Here is a 25,221-nt window from a genome sequence, read left to right as displayed (position 1 = left end):
TCATACCCGCCAATCCAGATGCAAGATGACAGGATATTCCACTAACAAGTCTGGTGCTGCAATGTGCTGCACTAGATAAACATCAAAATCCACACATGTTCATATAGACAACAATATGCTGCTTTCTGCTCATGAAGCTGCTTGTACGTTACTGGTGGATGCTGAAAGTGACAGGACTGTAAATAACACATCTGTAAATAAAAAGTTGCTCAAACCCTTACAATTCTTGTTTGGCCATAAGCAAACCTAAGGCAAACTCTGTTCTTTTCTACAAAACAGTTATTGTTGGCATCTTTACAATTTGAGCAGTTGGGAAAGTTGTCGAGTCAATTTTTAACTTCTTGCTTCCTTCATCATGCATACAGTTTTTGGATTGTAAAAGACAAATCAATTGCAGAAAGATACAAAAGACATATTAGCAGAGAACACAGATGAGACAAAGATTATCACTGTGATGTCATTCTATAAAAAAACAATCATTTTGCATATGTATATATACAGTGTATATAGTATACACAGAAGAAAAATCTTAATCAAATAAATATTTGGTGTGATCACCATTTGCCTTCCAAACAGCATCAACTCTTCTACACTTGCACACAGTTTTTAAGGAACTTGGCAGGTAGGTTGTTCCAAACATCTCAGAGAACTAACCACAGTTTTTCTGTGGATTTAGGCAGCCTCAGCTGCTTCTCTCTCTTCATGTAATTCCAGCCAAGCTCAATGACGTTGAGAAAAGGGCTCTGTGGACGCCATACCATCACTTCCAGAACTCTTTGTTTTTATTTACGCCAAAGATAGTTCTTAATGACTATAACTAAATTTGAAGCCAATTGTATGCCTCCCTGATGGTATTGCATGATGGATAAGTACCTGCCTGCACTTCTCAACACCATTAATTCTGACCAAATCACCAATTCCATTTGCAGAACTGTAGCAACAAACATGTTGATCTTTTGAGTAATAATTTTCTTCTGGATGGGGTAAGTTTCTCATCTATAGAACAAAACCTCCTCACATTCAGTGTGAGTATGATGATGAAAAAGTTTGAAAAGTCCATTGTACAGCAGGCAGAATAAAACACACTGATCTCAATAATGCCATGTCTAAAAACTACAGTCATGAATTCATACAACGTTTCTAATGCACTGTTGGAATTCTCAGCAAATATATGCATATATATATATATATATATATATATATATATATATATATATATATTAGGTATATCACTTTCTGCTTCCTACGTTATAGTTACTTTAGCTCCCTCGGTTTCTAAGTATAGCACAGAGTCGCAATTTTTTATTTAGTTTCCCCCAGAAACGCAATATGTTCGTGCTTCCTCTTATAATGTGACGAAGGTAATCATGTGCCAGTGCTGTAGAGGCACATTGGAAACCAGATCCTTCTCTTCTGGGGGCATACATAGAGAAAAGCTGACTCTTCCTTTTTCTCTCCCTGGTCAAAGCATAAGAAAAGGCCAGATCTAAAAAGGGGGACCACTGAAGTCTTCAAAATGGAGTAGTAGTCAAAAGACAAAGTCCACTCCCTACCAAAAAAAAGTTTGTAGGGACCTAGCTTTGCAGCATTTCCAAAAGAAGTGGAATCCAAAAAAACCACATAATCAAAATAACTAAAATAAAAGTGCAGGTGAGTGTGTGCAGTGCTGCACTCACCAGGGTGGCATTTTTTCCCCATAGAAGCCATATGCTTACCCTCGTTGTGTGAAGATGTGGATGTGTTACTTCTTCAACAGGATGACACTTGAAGGTAAATGCTTCTGGGGGTTTATTCTCTATCCAGCCCTTTCCTTTCCTCCTTGGCTAAAGCCTAAGGGAGGGTCAGATATTCTAGCACTCCCCCACACCAAAAAGGGGGACCACAGAAGCCCTCAAGAGGGAGTGGCACCCAAAAGGTAGAGCTCGCAGGCATCAAACCCCCAAACCTTATAGACCTTGCTCCATTTATCAGGGTGCTCCCAGCATATTAAGGACAGAGGTATACAATGTTGCATTTTTTCTTTTTCTCCTTCCTAGGTTTAATGCTTAACAATGTCTGCAAATCAAGGGTGCCAGGTGAGTGTGCTTTTCTAAGAAGACAGTTCCCCAATCTCTGGGGCCTTAGTTCCCAAAGGGATATGTAGCCCATTGTTTCTTTCCATGGTAAACCCAAAGGAATGCTATAACTTCTTAATCCCCCTCCAAAAAAAAGGTCTTGAAGGCTGCGTGGGAGCCATACCCACACCCCTAACAAAAAAGTAGCCTTACTGTGGCATTTTCAGTGTGTGCACCCAGTGCATAAACTCAATGACACAAAAAGATGCAGGTACTATTACATATTCAACCCAAGGAAATAGTGTGAGTGCTTTTGGTGTGTTTAATCAGTGAGTGCTCAGGTGGACCCCTTGCCTCGGACACCACAATGATGGGTGCCTAGATGGAACAAACCTAAGGACAACAAAATGTTCAGGGTTCTTTGCAACCTCAGCCTTAAAGCTAACATATCAAGCTTCCCCCTCTAATATGTACTAACGTTACACAAGTGTAATGGCTCCAGTAGCTCCAATTCCAACCCTATGTTGTGCTAAAAACGTTGTATAAAGTAGCTATGCAAATGAGAGAGCCCAAGCATCTTCAGCATGTCTCCATCTAAAATTGTACTATGCATTGAATATAGAGCAAGGTTGTTTCTAGACACAACCACATTGGCATATGACTAGATGGCAATGTACTAAATCCAAAAAATGTAACGCTAATAAAAACATGTAAAATGTTACCAACGATGCAAATAAAAAAAAATACAAATAAATACAAAAGTTAATTATAGATGTTAACATGAGCTGCCTTCTTTAAAAGCCACTTCCAACTCTTGTAATTAAGTAGTGAACTTGGAGAGAAAATGTTGCATCTAATATGCACACAGAAATTAAAACCCTGACAGCTAATCACTAAACAGACACCCAAGCTCATACAAAGCAGCAGGTGTTGAAAACATCTGCTACAACCTGGTATATCTATCAGGTGAAATTATGGCTGGGGGACCTTGTTTTTACTTTAATATGGAATATAACATTACTTTTACAAAACAGAGCTGTCTCGTTGGTTGGACACGCATGGCAGCACACTACACTACACTAACACAGCCTGTGGTTGTGTGTATCCAGCCCATGATGGGAACTGCTGCATAAGTGGCAGTAGCCCCCTACCATTTAGCACTTACCCACCAATCACGTGCCTGGTGTGTCTGCTGGCCAGTTTACCATACTTCATACCTCCCAAATGAACCTCTATCGACTCACATTTGCCATTGGGAAGATGCTCAACAGAAAAAAACACCAGTTCAACCAATGGGCAGTGCTTAAATAAAAGCATCCACAATGCGAGGCAAGATTCCTCTGCAAGAGGGAACCAACAGCCTCAGATGTATGTATGGACCTTAGCCATGCCAGCCCATGCCAGCATCCTTCATTGGTCAGTTATAATGCATTTTGTTACAGTATGAAGTCTATGTGCAGTGTCTCTATCAGCAAAATTATTCCCTTACTGCTCCATATTCACATATTATGTAGGCTGTGCAGAACGGCCTATGACAGGACATCCACATTCCCACTCTCGTTTTTCCTGGATCTAGACAGAGATACTGTCCAGGCTGGTGCGGTTAGAAGAAAGTTGTTACAAGCTTTTCTATATACTACAGTGTATATACTACAGTGTTCCCATGCCATTTTTTTTATTTTCTTATTAGAATACTATGTAGTAATTACTAAATACTGTCCTGTTAATGTGCCTTCGGTACTGGGTTGGGAACTATTTTAGAAGACTACGTCTAAAGACTGTTTAACACAGCAGTTCTTCCCAAAATAAGTAGATTAGGGTGAGGCACTTGTATAAAATGTGATATGCTGGGAAGAGGATAATATATTCTATTAATATATTGCATATAAAATCAGTCATAAATGGCAATGTTCTCTTTTACAAACATTCATAATATTTCAGTGATGGGTAGTATGACACTTCAGTGTAATTGATTGAGAAAGTAAGCCCGGTCTGTTTTGTGAGGGTATATCTTATATTGGTTCACTGGCAACACAAATAGTTATTATTCACTAAAATGCAAGTGCATGCAAGTTTGTATGTTCATTATTCAAAACTGGGGGGAAAAAATTACCTTATAAAAAGGTTTTTTTAAGGGAATGTCATTTTAATTTTGTCAATAGAATTAGGTTTTGGGTTTCAAATTAATATAAAACCTTAATCTCCTGTTGCATAGAACAAATTATTGTTTTATTATTTTAATTTTTATTATTGTATATAATAACATTCAGTCAGATGTATAACTACATATAGCAGAGCTCTCTTTTTGATAAAAATGTATTGAAAATGCCACATGAGAGCCAGCTCCCCAAATAATCTGCTTTTTGGTAGGAGAGCTGGGCTGGAGTTTTAGCTCCCATGTCTGCTTAAAGACTATAGTGGTTCTCCTCCTCTGAGGGGGACCAAGAAGATCCAGGCCTCTTTTTGGCCAGGGACAGAAGGAATTGGAAGTACAGCCCTAGAGACTTTTGCACTTGGATTTTCACAGCCACAGTCTTCATTTGATAACCCCAGGCTTTAGTAAAAAAAAAATAATAAATAAATAAAGAAAGAAAGAAAAAAAAGCTCTGTATGATTAATGGAAGTTGAAGTAAAAAAATAGGGCACCGTTAGACACATCATACTTGGTGTCCTGGTCTACTTTACAGTTTTGATCTGAGAATATATATTTTCAGAAATTTCTTGAAACTACCCATTATATCTTTACAGAGAAAGAAATTGAAATATAGTGTAAATTTCATAAAAAGTAGGCCACGCACAAGCAATATTTTTCTGCTTACGTATTTTTGAATTGTTATTTTCTGCTTGCTTTTTTCCCCAGTGATATTTGAAGATAAAAAGATGTACAGTCCATTTTGTTACAATTATTACCATTTATTTATATAGCTTATAGCATTCAGTAATATCAGTATCACCTCAGCTGCCTTATCACTGTCAACAAAGGAGAGACACAAGTCCCTAAACCTGAAAAGGGCGATCTCTCAGAATCCAAGATGGCGGGTGTAACATCCCTCTTATCCTAGGAGTGGCAGCCATCATGGGAACAGGCCCATAGTATACAGGACAGCATTCCCCTATGCTGCCACACTTGGGTTGCTGTAGATGACATGGCCTGGCTCCTATCTCCATACAGACAGGGTATTAGCAAGAAATCAATTAAAGACCTTCTCCAGGTGTGACCTAACCTGATAAATATATATATAGCCACACCTCCTTTTTTCTTGCTTTGTTATTAAGCTACCTTCAGTGTACCTGTTGTTCCTATTTGCCATTACTTTGTGCTTTGACATCCAGTCTATTTCCTCTATCCTCAAGCTGCCAGCCCTGACCTCTACTTTGATTTTGACTACGCCTCTTATATAATCGTTTTTGGAATTATTGCCCTTGTGCACCAATTAGCTGTCACCACAGCAGTTTCCATCTCCAACTGAAGTGTCTCCTTTTGCACGTGTATGCAGCTATCTTTCTGCTCCTGGACTCCATCACAACTGTAAGAGATTCTGATGTAAGCCACTTCATGAAGCCCGTAGGACTACTCAATACCATTGCTGCAAAACAGTTAGTGGCCCTTAATCAGTCTGTCCAGGATCTGCAAACCAGGCAGAACCAACTCCATAATCAAGCCCAGGCTCCTGTTCCTTATGCAGCTCATTCCCTTCCTCCAAAGGGTGCAACACCCATTTATAAACCACAAGTCCCTATGCCTGAAAAATCTTCTGGAGACCATGCACAATATCAGCAATTTATGATGGTGTGCCAGGTGTTGTTTTACCTCAAACCAAGGACATTGCCACAGACTATGTTTGTGGGTGCATGTCATCTAACTGGATCAGTTCACGGTTGTCTACCTAGATCGCATACTCATATTTTCTTCCTCCCTAGACCAACATCAAAAACATGTGATTCGCGAAGTATCTAGGTTACCACAACATCAACTTGTGAAACTGGAAAAGAGTGCTTTTTAATCTTGGTAGGGTACATCATAACACCTCACAATCTACAGTTTCTCCCATTCTTGATCGGCCGACAACCACAAACAAAAAGACATCCAGAGATTTATGGGATTTGCCAATTTCTATAGAAAATTCACAAGAGTCTGTTCCTCCATTATCCTGCCTCTAACATGTCTAACCAGACAGACACAAACTTAAGTGATCAGTAAAAGATCAACATGCATTTGACAAACTCAAACACGTCTTTACTTTGGTTCTCATTCTCACCCTACCGGATCCCAAAAATAGTATGTAGTTGAGGTGGATGCCTTAGATACAGCAAGGAACAATCATCTTCCAAAGGGCACAAATAAAATAAAAACTCCATCCTGTGGAGTGATCAAAGAGATGTACCGGCAATTGTGCCCCAGCTGTCAGAGGCAGCTGCAGGGACAGGGAGAAAGAGTGTGAAGACCAGCCCCCACCCTCCCCTGCTGCCCGATTGCTCTGCATTTCTGCAAAAAAAAAAAAAAAAAAAATTTTCTCAATCATAGGTTTTATTAAATATGAAAAAAAAGTTGGGGGGGTCGTCTTATAATGGAGCAAATCTGGTATATATATATATATATATATATATATATATATATATATATATATATATATATATATATATATATATAGTGGTAAAGTGTATGGGAGAGTGGTTGATGGGATAAATATCTCACCTGGTTTCCTCAGCCAGGCACGGTAGCAAACCCAGGAGCCCTCAGGTGAGGCTTCTTAAGCTCATTAATGGGGAGGAAGCCTTAAAAGAGAGGACTGTTAGGTTTGCAGGGAGAGGAGAAACTGAGTGAAGGAGGTTACTTTGCTGTGTGCCAGACCTTAGGCTTGTAGAGAGGTATCCGGATGTTTAGTTAGAGCCGGACAGGCTTAGAGTTTGTTTTGTTTACAAGGTGCTCTGTGCCTACAGCATCTAAATAAACACGCTTTACGTTTGAAACCTGTGTGAATGCTGTCATTGCCGCCCCCTGCGTGAGCTGTTCCCTACAATATATTATACCTGTGTGTAATCTCATGTGCTTCATAGTGTGTCCCTGAATGGCAAAAAAAAAAAGTGCTCACATTACACTGGGTAACCATCTTGTTGTTGATCCCCACAAGAGGTGACACAAGGACTGGACACCTACCTTCTCTCAGCAGCTAAATAGCAGCAATTAGCTGCAAAGTGAGAGTGTGGAATGAACCAGCACAGATCTTTATTGAATCTACAGCACTGTGGGCCAGTCAAAGGAGATGGGAGAATCTGTAGAGGGGGAGACAGTGGGGCTGCTTGGTGGGACAGTGGGACTATTCTGTGGAAGACAGGGCAGCAGAGGTGTATATAACTGAATTGCCACAAAAAAGAGGTGAATTATTAATTTCTAGCATTTTGAATCTGATTTTAGCTCTAAATAAATCATTTAATTGAAGCTAATTTCTATGTGCTTTGTGAATGCCATTTGTCAATATAAGTAAATTACTTTTTGCTTAAATGGTGGTTGTGGAGTCATAGAATGTTCTAATGGTACCTTAAAACAATTATAAAAGCTCGGTGAACAATACACAAAAAACTTGCTTGATGAGGAGATAACAATTAATTCATTTACAGACTGTTTTCATGCCAATACAAAACAGATGGTTCATTTTTCTTTCAGATAGGATAAAAATATCAGCTAGAACAGAAAGCTTCGCGCAACAACACAGGTTTCCTGTTCCTTCTCACATGAACAATTTCTGAGCTGTCATGCTTCCTGATGCGCCATAAAAGCAAGGCTGCACAGTGCTTCTTGCCAAAGTGACGTTATGAGCGTAGTTGTCATTGGTTTCTGATCTGGGGATATATTGTTCCTGCCTTCCTTCCCTCCATAGCTGAAGCCAGACAGATATTCTAAATTCCCCTTACGGAAGGGAACCTCTTAACTCTTCAAAAGGACGTAGCAACTGAGAGGCTCGCTCACCTCCCTCATCAAAACCTGTGTGTTATGAAAGAAACCTTGCAAAAAAAAATAAAAAAGTGAACAAGCATTGTGAACATGAACTTAATCTAGGCAAAAGCTTCTGTAATTCCCCTTGTTGATTAAAGAAGTGGACAGGTACTCAAAAAGTGGTAACGCCACGGTGTCTTGGGCCACACTCCCCACATAGGGATATGAAGCCCGTTCCTTTCATCCCTGGCCAAAACAAAAGGAATTGACGACCTGTCAAAAGCTCACCCTTTATGTACATCAACTTCCCCACTTAATTATTTCTAATAATAAGTTGCTCATTTTGTTGATTTTTAAGACAGTCTTTGGAGAGAAGAAAAATACTGTTGGCACTGATATCAGCTTCTATGAGTTTCAATACATGAATTAAGAAATGTTAAAAGCTGTGGCAGGGACAGTTCCCCTTAATCAGCAAATCTACCGATGAAATCGATACAAGTTTACTTCATTGGTTCTTCAACCTGTCGGAGACTAACAGTGCAAGATTTTTGCAATCGACCAAACGTAGTCTCACATCTGCCCACACTAGAGGCACTCACCACGGAAGTTCTTCTGCTCAGAATACCGCTACTACTTAGTAGAAATAAACCGTGATTTAGATGATCCCAACAGCAAGGAGGCCTTAGTGCTGGCAGGTAATATAGGTACTGAGTCAATATAGCAAGGTGAAGGTGCAGCTCCGGGCAGAATACACACAGGCAGCACAGCACGGTAGGGGTTAACTCGAGCAGGATGGTCAGGATAGCCGTGTACACAAAGCCGGTAGTCGTACAAGCCAGAGGTCAAAACAGTTAGCAGGAACTCAGACATGCTGAACTGGAACACAAATAATTCAGACAGAAGTACAAAATCACCAAGCAGAGTAGTCAGGCAGGCAAAGGGTCAAAATATCCACAGTAATGGACCACAACAGGGTGCCAGAGAGAAGCATTTCCGGATTTTAAAATCCGGCGCCTGCTCCCGACCCTGCCTCCTAACCTACGTCATGGGCGCACCTCTAGCCGACCATTAAACCCATGGCTCCAGCAGCGCCCCCCGTATTCCTGCTGCCAGAGTCTCCAGCGCCTAGAGGACGAGTAAGTCCCTTTTTTCTGGGGATACCTGCGCTGACGGGTAGCTCTTTGCTCACCCGTAGCAGGACCCCCAGGCATGTCCTCCTGCCTCCTGTGCCAGCGGCAGGAACTCTAACCACCAGCAGCGTGTGGGTGTCCACTTGCTAGTGGGTGTCCGCTCACTAGTGACGGGACCCAAAACCGTGACACGTAGTTTTGTTCTAGAGTGTAGATTTTCTCAACAAATAAGAATCAAGTGACTTCTCTGCTCTGGCCACCCTTCCATAGTCATCCAAATATTAGGACAAGAAATCACAATCTAAAACCTAATCTAAGGCTAGATGTTTATAATGTAAGTAGGTTTTACTTTAATGAGGGGGTGGCAGAATTAGTAGAGGTTAATACAGAGAGTTTTTACAGCAGGTACATATGGGCAAAAGAGATAGGCTGAACAATTCTTATCGGCTGTGAAATTCTATGTTTCTTTGTTTCTAAATAGAGTTACACTCATTCAGTCATTCGCACCTTCTATTTGTTGAAGATATAAATTACATAAATATGCATCTGCTCTATCTTACAGCCACTATAGCACTAAACAGGGCTGCTAATGCTATTTCTATTTATGCCTTGTCTTCTTATGATCCAGGTTTTACATTGAGTGTCTCGCATTAATTTTGTTTTATGTTTATTGGTTTTCATAAACAATTTAGTCATCTGCATGTTGTCAGCTATATTTAGTTAACAGAGAACACCCTGGGGCAGAGAAATTATAAGAAGCGCTGTTTGCCTGAAATTTGTGCTATGATTTAATTATGTTATTGTACTACATTTGGGATATTGTGTGAATGTCTCTTCAACACAATATGGAACTTTTGATGTCCAATATAACTCAGAGCTCAATTTAATTAACTTTAAATGTGACTTGGCTGTATGTATTGGCCTGAAGGGGACATGCACGCAACATACAGGGCTGACCGTAAATTGCCCAATGTATCTTTTTAGGTGGTAGCCCAATAGGGACCCTCTGATAAGGATTATGTTAATGTTATCTGTTACCCCTCCCAAGAGGTATTTATTTCTACACAGGGGGGATTTACTTTCAGTTTTAGAGAGCTACACAGTGAAGTGCCCTGCCACCCTCCCTTGTTTTGATGTTTTCTGGGTATGACAGGGCGTCCCTCGGGGTCTGGCGTTAGTGCGGGAGTTGGCCATTTGAGGTATGGCAACTCGGGTGGCATTAGCCGGACGGCTACATGCAGGGCTCCCCATGGGATGGCCCTGGGGAGTTCATATCGGTTTCGCTACCGTGCAGGGAGGACGCCGGTAAACGGTCTTAACATCGTTTACGCCTGCGCCAGCATTCCTGGGGGATCCCGTCCTAGTAAGCTAGGACATTAATTGTTTATGTACTTTATTATGATGTTATTAGCTGGGGCTAATTGCGGGATATTAATATATGTTCACATGTTTGAAGTTTACGTTTATGTATGTCGCAGGTGTTTTTAATAAAATCTGTGACCGTTTTAAAATCCAGCAGGTCTCTTGTCTTTATTGGGTGATTGATGATCTGCCATGCCCATGTCAAGTGGAAACACACAGATATCAGCCTAGTTTTACCAGGATCATGCCGTCCAGTAATAGAAACGAATTCTCAAGACACATATCAGAAAATGTTAGACATAGCTGTTTTGGGAGTTAATAGTTGTCCTTTGTATGAAAGAATTATTCTAACATCAGAAACTGAGCTTAATCTCAGAAAGGCTGCATACTCTTGCTGGTTGCATAGTAATGTTATCATGCATTACACAAAGTAGAGGACGACAAAACATTTGCCTATATTGTAAAAATGAGAAGAAGTTGTCGCTTTCCATCTGGAATTTCAATTTTAAACTACATGAGTGTATGCTACGTTTTCTGAACTAACTATGAGTTGTGGTGTGTGTTGCTTGCCCACCTCTACAAACATTAAAAATAACAAGAAAAGAAAGATATGAATTACAAAGCAACATACGGTATAATAAACTGTTGCAGCAGTGATGGAATCATAGCCGGAAATCGTGCTTAGAATCCAATCCACTGGTCCTTCCACACATGATGTTCTGTGATTGGCCGCCGACTAATTTGCAGAACTAGCTGGTCAAAACCATGGTTACTTAAAATTAAGTCATATGTGGCTCAGCAAGACGAAGTGCTGAAGAGATTGTACCCTCTATATATTGTGTCTCCCTGGAGAGCTTGCTCAGAGAATGTTTTAAATAGCTTTGAAAGGACTGATACATCTTCCCGCTACAGCCAATAGAAGCTGCTCTCAACAGCTTACAAAAAAACAAGATAATGTATCAAGAAAAAGAAGCAGAGCTAACCATTTAGTTTCTCCGGGGTGGCTGTAAAAAATTAAAAACAAGTTTAAATAGGCAGCCTTGTTTATTAATGTTAGATGTCCTTTAGTTTGATGTTAAATTCATTAAAAAAAATACAATATTTTTTTTGGGAGAGTTTGTACTGCAAGTCTGCACTGCAATGTAAAAGTGAGTATCCTCTGAGTGTATGCTGAATGAAGGGCTTCAGGAAAGCAAACACTCAAAAAATACTCATGAAAAAAATACGCCTGACTTCTCCTATAATCCTAGTAAATATGTATATCTGTTTTGCTTTAATGTGGTAAATCCTAGGTTCTTGGGAAATTAGGATAAGTGTAAGCACACGTGCTACAGCGAGTATGAATCACGCTGTCACTAACGATAATTGTGATTCTATTGTCAGACAACAGATTGACTGACACCTTCAATCAGATTATTCTCTGGTACTGTTAAACATGCCTGGAAGCTCTCTGTTTTTCCTTATTTTGGGATCTGTGACTTTATTATGTCATTCCTCTGCACAAGTACACAATTTAATCTGTTTTCCCAAGATTTTTGTTGGGTATATTGTACAGTTTTATGGACGTTATTGAAAGAAATTCATTTTGTGTGTCCGCGACCATCTTGTTTTGCTCCTGGTAATTCGTGTGCAGAAATGTAATGCAATAGAGACAAAGTTGCGTGTTTTGAGAAGACATATTCTCTGCCCACATGCTTAGGCAGTAGCTGAACTGAGAGTCAGACGTGTATATTCTGTGAATAAGACTACATGCACCCTTTTTGGATCCATTTGACCTAAATATGTGCCGGCGTCCATAGAATAAACAAGCTACTCACTCTTTCATGCGTTGTAGTTTGGTTTGTACCATGGTATCATTGATAAGTCTGGAGCTCGCGGGAATTGATGGAGTCACCATGGTGGCAGCCTCAGTATCTACAAATCAATACAGAGAAACACAATCATATTCACTGTATTCAGTGGCATTATAGAGCAGTGAAAGGTAAGCTATCAGAATACACTGCTTTTACATTTAAATGAAACTATACTTTTAAAACTTTTTTCCCCCAAATGACTGCCCAACGAAATATATGAAAAATTCTTTAACAAGATGCATTTTATTTTGTTAAACATTTCTATATACTATATGCTGAATCATTAAACAAAGTTTTGCTCAGTTTTCTGTTTACTTGTCATTTATACCAAAACAAGAGACAGAATCTCAAAGATCTGTTAAACCTCTTAAATAATCTTTTTTTTACCAACTTATTTTTCATTTGCTGTTGGAATTTTAAGAAAATGTCAGAGATATACATCGTTTACTGTAGCAGTTTCAGCAACAGCTGATGGGCTGCAGACAGTCGGCTGAGATGAGATATAGACAAAACAATTATCACTACTCCTGCAATTAAGATCCCCCTGTATCGATCTAGGTCTAAATCACTTTCTTGCTGCAGGCACAGTGAGTGACTGCCAGTAACTGGATTATTAAGGTTTACTCACTAAAGCAGGAGACGGCTCATAAGTTTACAAGTAGGGCCAAAATCAAAGAAAGGACGAGCTGGTCCTGTGTAAAGCATAGTTCAAACAGTGAAGAGGCCTTTGGAAAACCATACTTATTTAACCATGTGTTATGCAAGGCCAACAAATCTAACAGCAGAACCCCACTGAGGTGGGTCCTTCAAAGGCCAACAAATCTAACAGCAGAATCCCACTGAGATGCGTCCTTCAAAATGCATAAATTAAGGCACTTGAAACTTGTAATAGGAGCAGCGTTTGGCTTTGCCCATTCCATGGCCACTTATTCTCCCAGCTAGCTTAGGTATGGTTTCATAAGAAGGATGTTTGAGTATGGACTTCAAAACTATCATTTATAGCAATTTAAGAATATTTGAATTGGCACGAGGTAGCTTTTCCTGTTACTGTTTTCAGTTCCCACAGTTCACGGGTAGTTGTACTGAAAACCGTTAAACCTTACATATTTTTCATATACTGGCTAGAACATGAACTGTGAATGAGTGCTTGTAAGCATTCACCGACAGTCAATGCTTGTCAGATTTTTGAATATAAGCTGTATAGGCATTCTTATTTTCCTTTAAGATGTTCTTTCTCTCTTAACCTCTGACCGTGAAAACATTAGGTGTTTGGAAGACAAATATAAAATGTAATTTTTTAACACTATGCTCCTGTTCAACTTTGCCTCATTAGATTATTAAACGTCTACACTATAGATTCTTTCTCATTTTCCATTAGGGCTCTTGCACTTACCCTGGTCTTTGTCCCATAAGTCCTTTACTAACTAGATTTGTATTTCCTTTTGTTAATGTTTAGAACTGCATAACAAATAATATGAAGAGCAGTGAGGAAATGTAATTCTTGGCAACTGTGCCATTGCATGTCCTGCGGTATCTTTCTTCTAAACTCTTTGTGATCAATATTTACATCCTGGACAGTGACCGGCGAGGTGTCCATACACAGGAATGAGGAGAAATAATGGAGATAAAGAGAAAGGGGAGACATAAAGAGCTAGATATAGAGAAAAGGAAGAGATGAGAAGAAATGGGAGGGATAAAGAAAAGTAGAGGTAAAGAGAAAGATGAGAGATAAAGAAGAAAGGGAGAAATTAAGAGAATGGGGAACAATGAGATAAAGAGAAAGGATAGAGGTAAAGAGAAAGAGGAGAGATAGGAAGAGGCGAGTAATGAGAAAGGGGAGAAATAATGAGAATAATAACAAGTCTCAAAGGGTAAGGAGGGGGAGAAAAGAGAGACAAATTACAAAGAAGAGCAAGAGAGAATGTGTTTGTGTTTTTTGAAAGTGTTTGTATGTTAGGGCAAGTGTCTCTAAGGGCAAGTAAGCATGTGGATGTGAGGGTAAGTTTAAGCCAGGATGTGTAAGGGCAAGTGTGTGTGTGTGTGTTTGGGCAGGCATTCGTAAGGGCAGTGTATATGTGTGTATTTTGACAGTCCATCCATCACTGCTACTGTGATGGATGGACTGGGTCTAAAGGGAATAACATGATTCACTCTAACATATTTTTATCCCAGGGGGACTATTTAATATTGTTTTAATTTTTTTTTTTTTTAAATGATAGTGTCCTTGATAGTGCTGAATCCAACAATTGTGAAAATGTCCACAATGAATCATGTCCGTGCCTATCTCTATCTACTTCAAAAAAATACTTACTGGGTCTTTTTTACGTCTGCTAATGACAAGGTCATATCCTCTAAGGCTGTTTAATCACTCTAATTGAGTTACATGGGAGCGAGAGACCCAACTAAATGGACTTTTAAACTAATATAATTTGCCGTAATAAGAATAATCTAGAGCGCAGTCATAAAGTTCCTTTATAACACAGTTTGGACACAACTATTTCTTTTAAATAAACACAAGTGTCCTGTGAGCCTCCCCATTCCCTATGAAATGTATCTATGTGAAACACTCTGCAGGGCTTCTACGCGCCACCCTTTCAGTGATGTAGCATGTTTAGCTTGTACAAAATGATAGTATGCCAGTGGCCCAGACAGCCGGCCACCAAGTCCATGTAGAGTGCATGGTCTAACATAAGGAGACTGCTTCCCAGGGTTTCTAAGTGAAATACTGCTCAATTTACTATACGATGTAATGAAAATGTGTATGACTGCCACTCTTATTGAAAATAAGTCAGGTGTACTTTGTCACAGTTGCATGATTAAAACCCTGCTCCAAGCTTAAATTTATTGAGCATGCGTGTACTCCAAGTAAAGGCACAACAAACAATTAGAATTTATAATGTGAAAACGATTAATTTAAATTATGATTCTCACCAAAACAACTGGAAGCCAGAACATCTTTCAATTTCAGCACCATGGCTTTGACATCACTATCCTGTGAAGGGGATAAGATATATATGTATACTTAATCACAAGCTGAAATCAAGTTTACGATATAGAAAATATCTGAATCATATTGAAAGCTACAGGCTAGTGATTGTTTAAAAGGGTGGCTATGGTACAAAGTTTGAAAAGAGGTATAATGACTATAGGGCCAATGGAGTCATCCAATCAGTAAGAATATTTCATTGGTTGTTAAGGTACTAAGACCAGTTTGTAGCAAGAGAAATGTAGTCCTTTTCCTACCCTCTCTGATTTAACCTATAGAATGTGACATGGTGAAATAAACAAAGAAAAAGCGTCAACAAGGCTCCAGCCCATGGCTGGTATTCTAAGCACCATCACCGATCAGCCATTAGTCAGGGCTGTATGAAAAAAAGTGCAAGGGAAGGGTCCATATATTAATGGTGCTCTTTCCAGCCTGACTACAGTGAAAGAACCCACACTCAAAATCAGCCACATGCTTTATTAAGAAATCTCCTGATTCCTTGTGCTCAACCTTAAGGCCAGAGGACCAAGCTTCCCCTCTCTCACAGGTACTCACTTGAGTCAAAAGGCTACAAAGTGATTGATGTGATTTCATTCTAAATCATGTGGTATTGTGTTTTTAATCCTTCCTTCATTCTTTTTTCTCCCTTCCTTCCCTACCTGGTTAAACCGGGAGGGGGGTAGATTTTCTAGGTCTTGTCCCCAAAGGGGAAAGATCATTGTGTTTAGGGGAATGTGGGAGCAAAAAGAGTTAAAAAGGGCCCACACCTCCCACCAAAAGGCAGTCTACAGGGACCTGGCTCCACTTGCAACTGCGACCAGGTCTGCCATTCTAGGAAAGACTGTAGAAAGAAGACAGAAGAAAGGGACATTGAAGTGATCGGCGGACATGAAGGGTGTAGTTTTTGGGGGGATTTTCACCCGACACACGCAACTGCTTATTTCCCAGGATGGGAAAGTTGGCAACTATGCTATGTTTTTAGAACACTCTTAACCTGAGGATCAGTAGATTCTGTAGTTGAGCTTAATGAAAAGGCCAAACTACTACAGGTCTTATCAGTAAGGTGTGGTTAGTATCACTCCATAGATATTGAGTAGGGAGGTCTACATATATACATACACCTTTACTTTTAGGGAGTTGGCATATTTATTTCCAAGAAAATAAATGTATAAATCTGCAATTATATTTTTAAAGAGATGATCGAGGTTTCTGGGAAACACTGTAAACCATTGCATACGCTAATGACATATAGGACTAAAAAAAGTTTATTAAAGAAGAATCACTCAAATAGAATATAGTTATGTCCTTCAGCAGGAAAATGGTTTATAGAATTTTGCTCTTGAGACAATGAAATGGCTGAAATTATGTCCACCTGATGTTTATGTACTAAAAGCAGTTTCACACTAGTAACAATTCACAAATATGCAAATGACAGAACTGGTACCAAATAAAATTCCTACTATACAAATCACTAGGACAACGCAGGCAAAGATATTTCATCTTAACGCTTTTGTTTCCTGAAATGTGTTTCTGCATCGCTCTGGCCTTGTTCTAGAATGCAATGAATGCATCTATGCTGCAGACTTAGGAAACATTTTATCTTTATGTACCAAACCATATGTAAATATACTGATGTTATTTGCAGTTCCAAGAGTAGGATATGCTAGTAATGGGGATAACATACCATAGGAACAGAATTTAAGATTAAGTTACACCAAAGTCATTAATATAAATATTGGTATGATACATGATCCTATAACCTATGCATCTACACTGACATTTTCAGGAGAGTACAGCAGCCAGAAGGCATAGCCCACACGTTTTACCAAAAACAAATCTTAAAAAAAACAGCTTCACTGCAGCACTGCTGCGGTGTTTTGGAGAATTCAATCTTTTATATTCTCCCTTCTCTTCTCTCTTCAGCAGCATTTCCCTGGGGACATAAACCGGAACTTCTCCCAAATCCTCCAATTGGGAGAGAGGACGTCCCTGAAAGTACCATCCTCTTGCCCTAAGGTGACCTTAGTGCAGTACTTTGTACTGTGTTTCATATCAATGTGTAATTGATTCATGTCTCAGATGTACTGTTTCAGTTATTGACTATACACACATGCTATGCCTGCATATACTTAATTACACTGTATGTTTTCTAAGCTGCGCACTTTGTACATGCACACTAGATGTCACAGTGGAGCCTTATCAATGGATGCTTGGTAATTGTTTTTTCCAATGGACTGGACTTTATGCTACCACCTTTCCTTTAAAGTCATTAATGGTTTGTTCGTGGTTCACCAAAAACTTCTGAACCTCCTTTCAAAGTATGGAGGAAAAGAGGGATATATCCCCATAGGAGAGATAGGCAACCTGGTTGTCACCTGTGGCCTTACAACGATCACCATTGCCATCTTCACTAGCAACTGGAAAGCGTTGACCTCAAGCTTCTCAGGCTTCAGGAAAATCATTTCTCTTTAAATTGAATAAATAAAACAGCAAGACACTGTTCATGAATTATTTACTAGATTGTGCTGTATTGATGACCTTCCCTACCCACTGCAGACCTGACAGTTCATCAATAACCTGCTGTGACTATGTAGACAGTGAATTACTTATCAAACTATGCCCAGGTTAGCAGGATATAGAACTTAGGGGACTGTGTGTTACAATTCTACACCCATTTGCCCTGTTAAATAATTAAAGAAAACAAAGAAAACACTACATCTAATGCAATTGGGCAAATAATCATTGTCACTAGATCTTGATTTTTTTCTTATTTATACATAAAATATATCCAAATACATGGAAGTCAGAGCATGTGTTCAGTCACTATTCTTGTTTTTGTTAAAAAGGAAAAACAAATTTATAATAATGATAGGTTGTTTCCAAGAGTATATTTTTTGACATGTCAACATCTAACAATAATAGTATAATAATCATATTTCTTACTAGATTAAAACCAATGTTTGTATATAGAGTACAATTACTTTTTATAAAACCTATTTCTGATTGTTCAAATAACAACACAGTCTATAGGGGGTTCAGATACAAACAAGCTGTGCGGCTTCCGTACTGTATATATATATATATACCGATCAGCCATTGCATTATGACCACTGACAGGTGAAGGAAACAACACTTGTTATCATGGCACCCATCAGTGGGTGGGATATATTAGTCAGCAAATGAACATTTCATCCTCAAAGTTGATGTGTTAGAAGCAGGAAACATGGCCAAGCGTAAGGATCTGAGCGACTTTGACAAGGGCCAAATTGTGATGGCTAGATGGCTGGGTCAGAGCATCTCCAAAACTACAGCTCTTGTGGGGTGTTCCCGCAGTGGTCCGTGTGGCTTAATGTAACTCTTCCCAATTCTGTCAACACATTACTTACAGTATATCGACATGTGGCTATCTAACCTGTCTATAATGCATGTAATGCTTTCTGCATTTGCTTCTAGTGTTTTTGTGTAGAGACACTTAGGATGTAAATTAGGTATTGGATGCTCCTGTGTTTAGATATGCCTACAGCAGTCTGCAAGTGTAAAAAATTAAAAAAAATGTGTGTGCACCTGTTCATAAGTTGTTTGTATAGTTTGTGATTCATAGTCAGAATTCTCTTCTTCATCAGCGTCTTCTTCACTGTCTTCGGAGCAAGAGTCAAATCCATCCTTATAATACTCATCAGCAACACGTGGGTCTTCTGGAATCACTTAAAATATTAGTATACATTGGTTAGCGAGAGACTAAAACCAACAAAACATTAAACAGCAGATGTTGTACAATATGATGAAGCTGACTGCCAAATTCACAGAGACTATACTAATAAAACCTGGGGAAATGTTAATTACACACAGCAAATGTGTACTTGTAAAATAAAAAAATCAAACTATATTAATTCAAAGTAAAGCTGCTATACCATACCACTTTGTTATTTTTTTTTATTCTAGTCTGCATGTAGTTTCCTAGCTTAGAACTACACAGAGCATCAATGGTGTTATGATTATTATTTTATATCTAATATTAATATTAGAAATTTGTTTTACCTATCCATTATACAGGTACATCTTAGGCATGTTTTAATAAAACTCAAAGACCCAGCAAATATTTCTGTGTGTTTTTGTCTTAACATGGAGGGTAAGATTATTAACCTTGTCCTATTTTCTGAAATATTTTTAACTCAGTTATCTCAATGATCATTTTATTGTATAGATAGATAGCTAAGCACATATTTGTTTATAAATCAATTGAGACTGGTCATAACAGAATATAACATAATGACATCACCAGTGGGCTTAGTTGTGATGTCATTTTCTGTCCCATACACTGTCCACATACAGTGCAGTTTCTGCATTATATATCTTTTGGCTTCAAATGTAACTCGGACAGCACTGGGACAGCAGAAGGAAAAAGACATTGGGCAAGTATGCAAGAATAATGTGGTTTTAGGTCACATGTGTAAGGTAGTATGAAAAATGCTGCTCTGATAATGATATTAAGATGCTGTTACAAATGTATTTTGTTCCAAGTCAGATCAGTATTTTTCAATTGGATTGTAAATAAGCGGTAGACACAGTATGTACTTATTATACCTCATATAGATTTACAAATACATTACATACATTTATGGCACCCATATCATTAACATTAAATTAAACTATATAATCTCTTCCTCCTTTAAGTTGTGAAAATCAAATCTTATTTTGTAACATTATTTGTAGAGTAGCAGTTTTTTTTCGAATGAAGCTATCAAATTTCCCAATCCCAATCAATTTATACTCTCCCGCTAACAAAGTTGACGATTACAGCTTTACTGCTTAATAAATCACACAGTATGACTTTATAAAAAGGCTTACATGAAATAAGATTCAAGCAGTGGTGTAGAAGTACACTAGCAGTGTGATAATGATAACTCATTCCTTTTGTGTTCATTAAAATAGATTCAAAATGGTGTTACATGACTCCCTACTAATTGGTTACTATCTGGAGAATCAATCATTGTGTATTATCTTAACTCAAGAAAAGGGCTTTGTGTTTCCTTCAAATAAATCACTATTTTCCCATTCATTTTGTCAGTCGGCTGCGTGGTGCTGCAATAAAATACCCCAATGTTTGGTCAGCAATGTCTCCTGAGTACAGTGATACCACCTTTGCATAGGTTTGTCGGATTGTTTGGCGGCTAAAAGTCCACATTTGGGACATGTGCATTGCATGGGTTTGTCGGGTTGTTTGGCGGCTAAAAGGCCACATTTGGGACATGTGCAATTCAGTTTTTCAACATGAAATTACTGTATTGTAAACTGTCAAGTGCTACATACATCTTGTACTAAATAATAAAAACATATATACATTGGTTGATTTGGTGACATTGGTTGATTTTTAGTCTTGCACCAGCATCACTCTTAACCTCTAAGAAGGTGAAAGATATCAGGGCTCGGGCAGTTTCAGGAGCCCTGACGCTGTGACTACTAAAATCTTGGCATTTATCTGTTATTGACAGTTACTGAAAATTCTGTTATACTGAACACGTTTCTATAATAAGGCAGACTTGGGTAACTAGGTGAGTAATGCTGTATGTCATCGCATTGTTGAGAAGAAGAGCTCAGTAATTACTTTAATAGCTTTTTGAAGCTAAATTAACAGCAAAATGCTCACTTACCTTCAAAGTAAAATACATTATTGAATATAATTTATTGATAATCAACATCAAGCCCCAGAAGCAATTTTACTGGCATTTTGCCCTCACGTCCTAGAGCAAATTTTACTGGTATTATATAAGCTAAAAAAAACATTTGATTCTAAGTGCATACCATGCATTGTTTCAATTGTCATGTAATCTAAATGACACAGAATATGTGGATGGCAACACTGTTGATTACAGTAGCATGGATACCATGTAGATTTTGCTCCTCAAATAGTGATTTCCTTTTCTTTTTGAAAAACATTTCCGCTACTTTTAAGTGTCGCAATGAGCATAAACAAAAGTCAGGGTCAGACTTTAAGTAAGTTTGGAATCTATTTGTGCCAACCTGTATTTAGTTATGGACAATCGTAGAGCTACAGCTGAAAAGGCAGACAAGGTGATAATTCTTCATACTCTCACGTAGGGTTGCTTGGTACCCTCAAGTAAACCAGTTTATACCCCAACTCATCAACAAGATTTTTGATATGTAAGAATTATCATTCTGTCCACTGTGCCTGTGATATTACCAGCCTTATTATCTAGTTGTCCTTATAGGATAGTTTAAAGCAGATATAATGGATTTTAACACATCGGTGTGAACAATCTATATTGAACATATAATGTTCAATTCCTGCAAGGATACAACATTAAACAGCATCATAAAATGTGTAAAATAGGAAAGAAACAACCTTATACTTTGTCTTAAAATAATTGAGATGGTGTTGCTAAAAAAAAGGACTCACCGTCAATATCAAATATTGTTCAGTTCTTAACTGTTATTTGCTAGAGGTACCTAATGTGATCCATAGTAATTTTATAGATCCAACAAACTAAGTACACAGCAAATTAAGAGGTTATAAGCTCAGCAAAACTTGGAGGAAAAAGAAGGAGAAGCAACAACAGAGAAATATTAGAAAAGAGATGAAATGAGAACAGACATGAAATGAGAACAGACAAACACCAAAATATTGATGCATTGATCTGTATGGATGTATAACCTTCTGGCCCATACCTCTGCTACTCACGGCTGCTGTTAGGTTAAAAGTATATTGTTATGCAGGGAAGTCTTTAAAGCGGGGCTAAAGGGTCACCTGTCCTGGGCCCAGTCAAATGAATAAATATGAGTATGTGTTAAATGAATAAGTATATGTGAATGAGTATGTGTGAATGAATATGTATTTATATATGTATGTGTATAAACTGTGGTATGTATCTACACTCACCGGCCACTTTATTAGGTACACCTTGCTAGTACCTGGTTGGACTCCCTTTTGCCTTCAGAACTGCCTTTATTCTTTGTGGCATACTTTCTACAAGGTGCTAGAAACATTCCTGGAGATTTTGGTCCATATGGACATGATGACTTCCATGATGCAAATCTCCTGTTCCACCACATCCCAAAGGTACTTTATTGGATTGAGATCTGGTGAATGTGGAGGCCATTGGAGTACCATGAACCCACTGTCATGTTCAAGAAAACAGTTAGATATGATGTGAGCTTTGTGACATGGTGCATTATCCTGCTGGAAGTAGTCATCAGAAGATGGGTGTGCTGTGGTCATAAAGGAATGGACATGTCAGCAACAAATATCAGGTAGGCTGTTACATTTAAACGATGCTCAGTTGGTACTAAGGGGCCCAAAGTGTGCCAAGAGAATATCCCCCACACGATTACACCACCACCAGCAGCCTAAAGCGTTATAAGGCAGGGCGGATGCTTTCATATTGTTTATGCCAAAGTCTAACCCTGCCATCTGAATGAAGCAGCTGGAATCGAGACTCATCAGACCAGTCAACATTCTTTCAGTCTTCCATTGTCCAATTTTGGTGAGTCTGTGTGAATTGTAGGATCAGTTTCCTGTTCACAGCTGACTGGAGAGGCACTCAGTGTGGTCTTCTGCTGCTTTAGCCCATCTACTTCAAGGTTTGATGTGTTGTGCATTCATAGGTGGAATTCTGCATACCTTGGCTGTAATAAGTGGTTATTTGAGTTACTGTTGCCTTTCTGTCTTCTTGAACCAGTCTGCCCATTTTACTCTGACCTCTGACATCAACAAGGAATTTTCAGCGACACAACTGCCGCTCACTGGATATTTTCTCCTTTTCGGACCATTCCCTGTAAACCCTATAGATGGATGTGCATGAAAATCCCAGTAGATCAGCAGTTTCTGAAATACTCAGACCAGCCCGTCTGGCACCAATAACAATGCCACGTTCAAACTCACTTAAATCCCCTTTGTTCCCCATTCTGATGCTTGGTTTGAACTTCAGCAAGTTGTCTTGACCACGTCTACATGCCTAAATGCATTGAGTTGCTGCCATGTGATTGGCTTATTAGCTATTTGTGTTAACAAGCAATTGAACAGGTGTACCTAATAAAGTGGCCAGTGAGTGTATGTCTACAATTTATGGTTTCCATGCGTTACTTTTGTGATCTATACTATCAATTTTGAGTTACGTGTAGTTTTCAGTTGATCTATATTACATGAGGGAAGAAAAGAGAGGTCCAGCACAGTGAAGGAGGGGACAAAAAGACTCAGGAGGTGATGACAAGGGAGGGGGCACCACAGAGGCCACCCTGATAAAGACCTGCTCACTGGCCCCGCACGATCCATTTGCTGTACGGATGACACAGCATTTTGCTCCTCCCTTGCATGTGCGTGTGGTGTGAGGGCATCAAGTGGAGTCACACTAGGGTCAGAAGGAGTGAAGACCGCACTGACTGACAGCCTTCTTCTTATCTTCAGATTCAGTGTGGCAAGTACTTCTGTTTCTTTGTGGGTTGGAGTGGAAGGCATGATTATATGCCCAGTGTCTAATCAATATTAAAGTTGGCCCTTTTGTTAAGTGTATGTGCTATTTTGTTAGAATTACAGTTAGAATTTACTGTAAGTACTTATGGTAAGTTCTATATTAGAGGATGTGGATGTTATTGGGTTTGTTGGACATTGCGTTTGTTGGACATTAAATTTACTATACTTTGAAGCATATTTTATGTAAACAATTATTTATATGATATGATTGGATGGTGTGATTTGAAGCTCATTACTGCTGTATAATTATTGTCGCTTTTTATTAACACTTTTTCAGTTCCATTGTTCTTTATTGGTGCTTTTTCAAAATGGTGTTGAATCCTATGTTAATTAATGCTGCCAACTGGTCGTTTAATGACTTTGCGGAGGGTTGTGATATATAGACTTTGATTACACCTGTGATTGTGAAGGGAAAGCAAATTTGAGCTCTGGCCTGCATGCGCATTGCAGGAGAAGGTTTAGTTTAATGAGCAGCTCCATCTGGAACCAATGGAACAATTAACTACTACCATAATAACTACAAAATCTATTCAGGTTTTTCTTTTCTGGTAATCTCAGCTGAATTAAAATAAAACACTTTATATTAAAGGGCTAAGGAAATTGCTGACATCTTTGGTTTAGAGGGGGGTTTATATTCTATTATCTTTGCATGTCTGACCTGTGGTGTTCCATACACCTTCAATATCTGATACCTAATACCAAATTCATTCTTCATTCAAAACATCTGCATTGTGTGCTTTCGGAACAGAAGGAGCCATAGGCTAAGCATATCTCACGTTGTATTATATAGAGCATATTGGATGCACTATGTACCCACAGACTGTTGTTTCAATTCCTAGGTTCATCTGCAGGGATTATGGCAGAACTGATTTTTCCCCACTCGTTTGTTGTGTACAGTAAATTTTAAGTTTGCCTTCATTGCTGCAGGTGTCAAATAAAGCTCTTTGATAAATAGATTTAATTTTCCTTTTACCCTTGAGTCTGTCTTCCAATAGCCTTGTTAATAAACTGTGCTTTCAGCAGACCTAGGTGGAAGAGCTGAATGCACCAGAGACAGTTTGCTGCAGCTGCACCGTTTAATGGATCACACAGCCTGGTGGCACCTATCAGATATGCCACACACGGGCACCATTACACTTCGAGTAATGATTTTACAGATACTAAATTGCATATACAGGTTTGATATGTCCAAAGTGTAATAAAATGAGAATCAAAGTCCTTTTTTTCAACTTAAATCATCTTCCACTAACAACTTGTAGACCTGTTTGCCATTTTGGCCACAAGTTGACCTTCTAAGATGGCTCACATACCAAAGTCATGTTTTCGAGTTTAGCAAGTTATTAAGCCTATACAGAGCAAAGATTTAGAGATATGACACTCTATTTACTATGAAGTTGAATTTTCAGTAGAAAA

At 38.8% G+C, this 25,221-nt stretch overlaps 1 protein-coding gene across 1 annotated transcript in view; it reads right to left on the bottom strand.

Moving 5' to 3' along the window:
• Positions 1-25,221, bottom strand: part of NEK11 (NIMA related kinase 11) — a 91,806-nt gene that overhangs the window by 2,075 nt on the left and 64,510 nt on the right. The window contains exons 13-15 of the mRNA XM_053466332.1: positions 18,885-19,024; positions 15,266-15,326; positions 12,299-12,395 (exon numbers count right to left, since the gene is read on the bottom strand). Of these exons, the coding sequence (XP_053322307.1) occupies positions 12,299-12,395; positions 15,266-15,326; positions 18,885-19,024 (298 nt within the window). The remainder of the gene's footprint in view (positions 1-12,298; positions 12,396-15,265; positions 15,327-18,884; positions 19,025-25,221) is intronic.

The sequence above is a fragment of the Spea bombifrons genome, chromosome 5 (assembly GCF_027358695.1).
Source record: "Spea bombifrons isolate aSpeBom1 chromosome 5, aSpeBom1.2.pri, whole genome shotgun sequence".
In the NCBI taxonomy this organism is placed as follows: domain Eukaryota; kingdom Metazoa; phylum Chordata; class Amphibia; order Anura; family Pelobatidae; genus Spea; species Spea bombifrons.
Note: the sequence above shows the minus strand (reverse complement) of the source record. Positions and strands in the feature narration are given on the sequence as shown.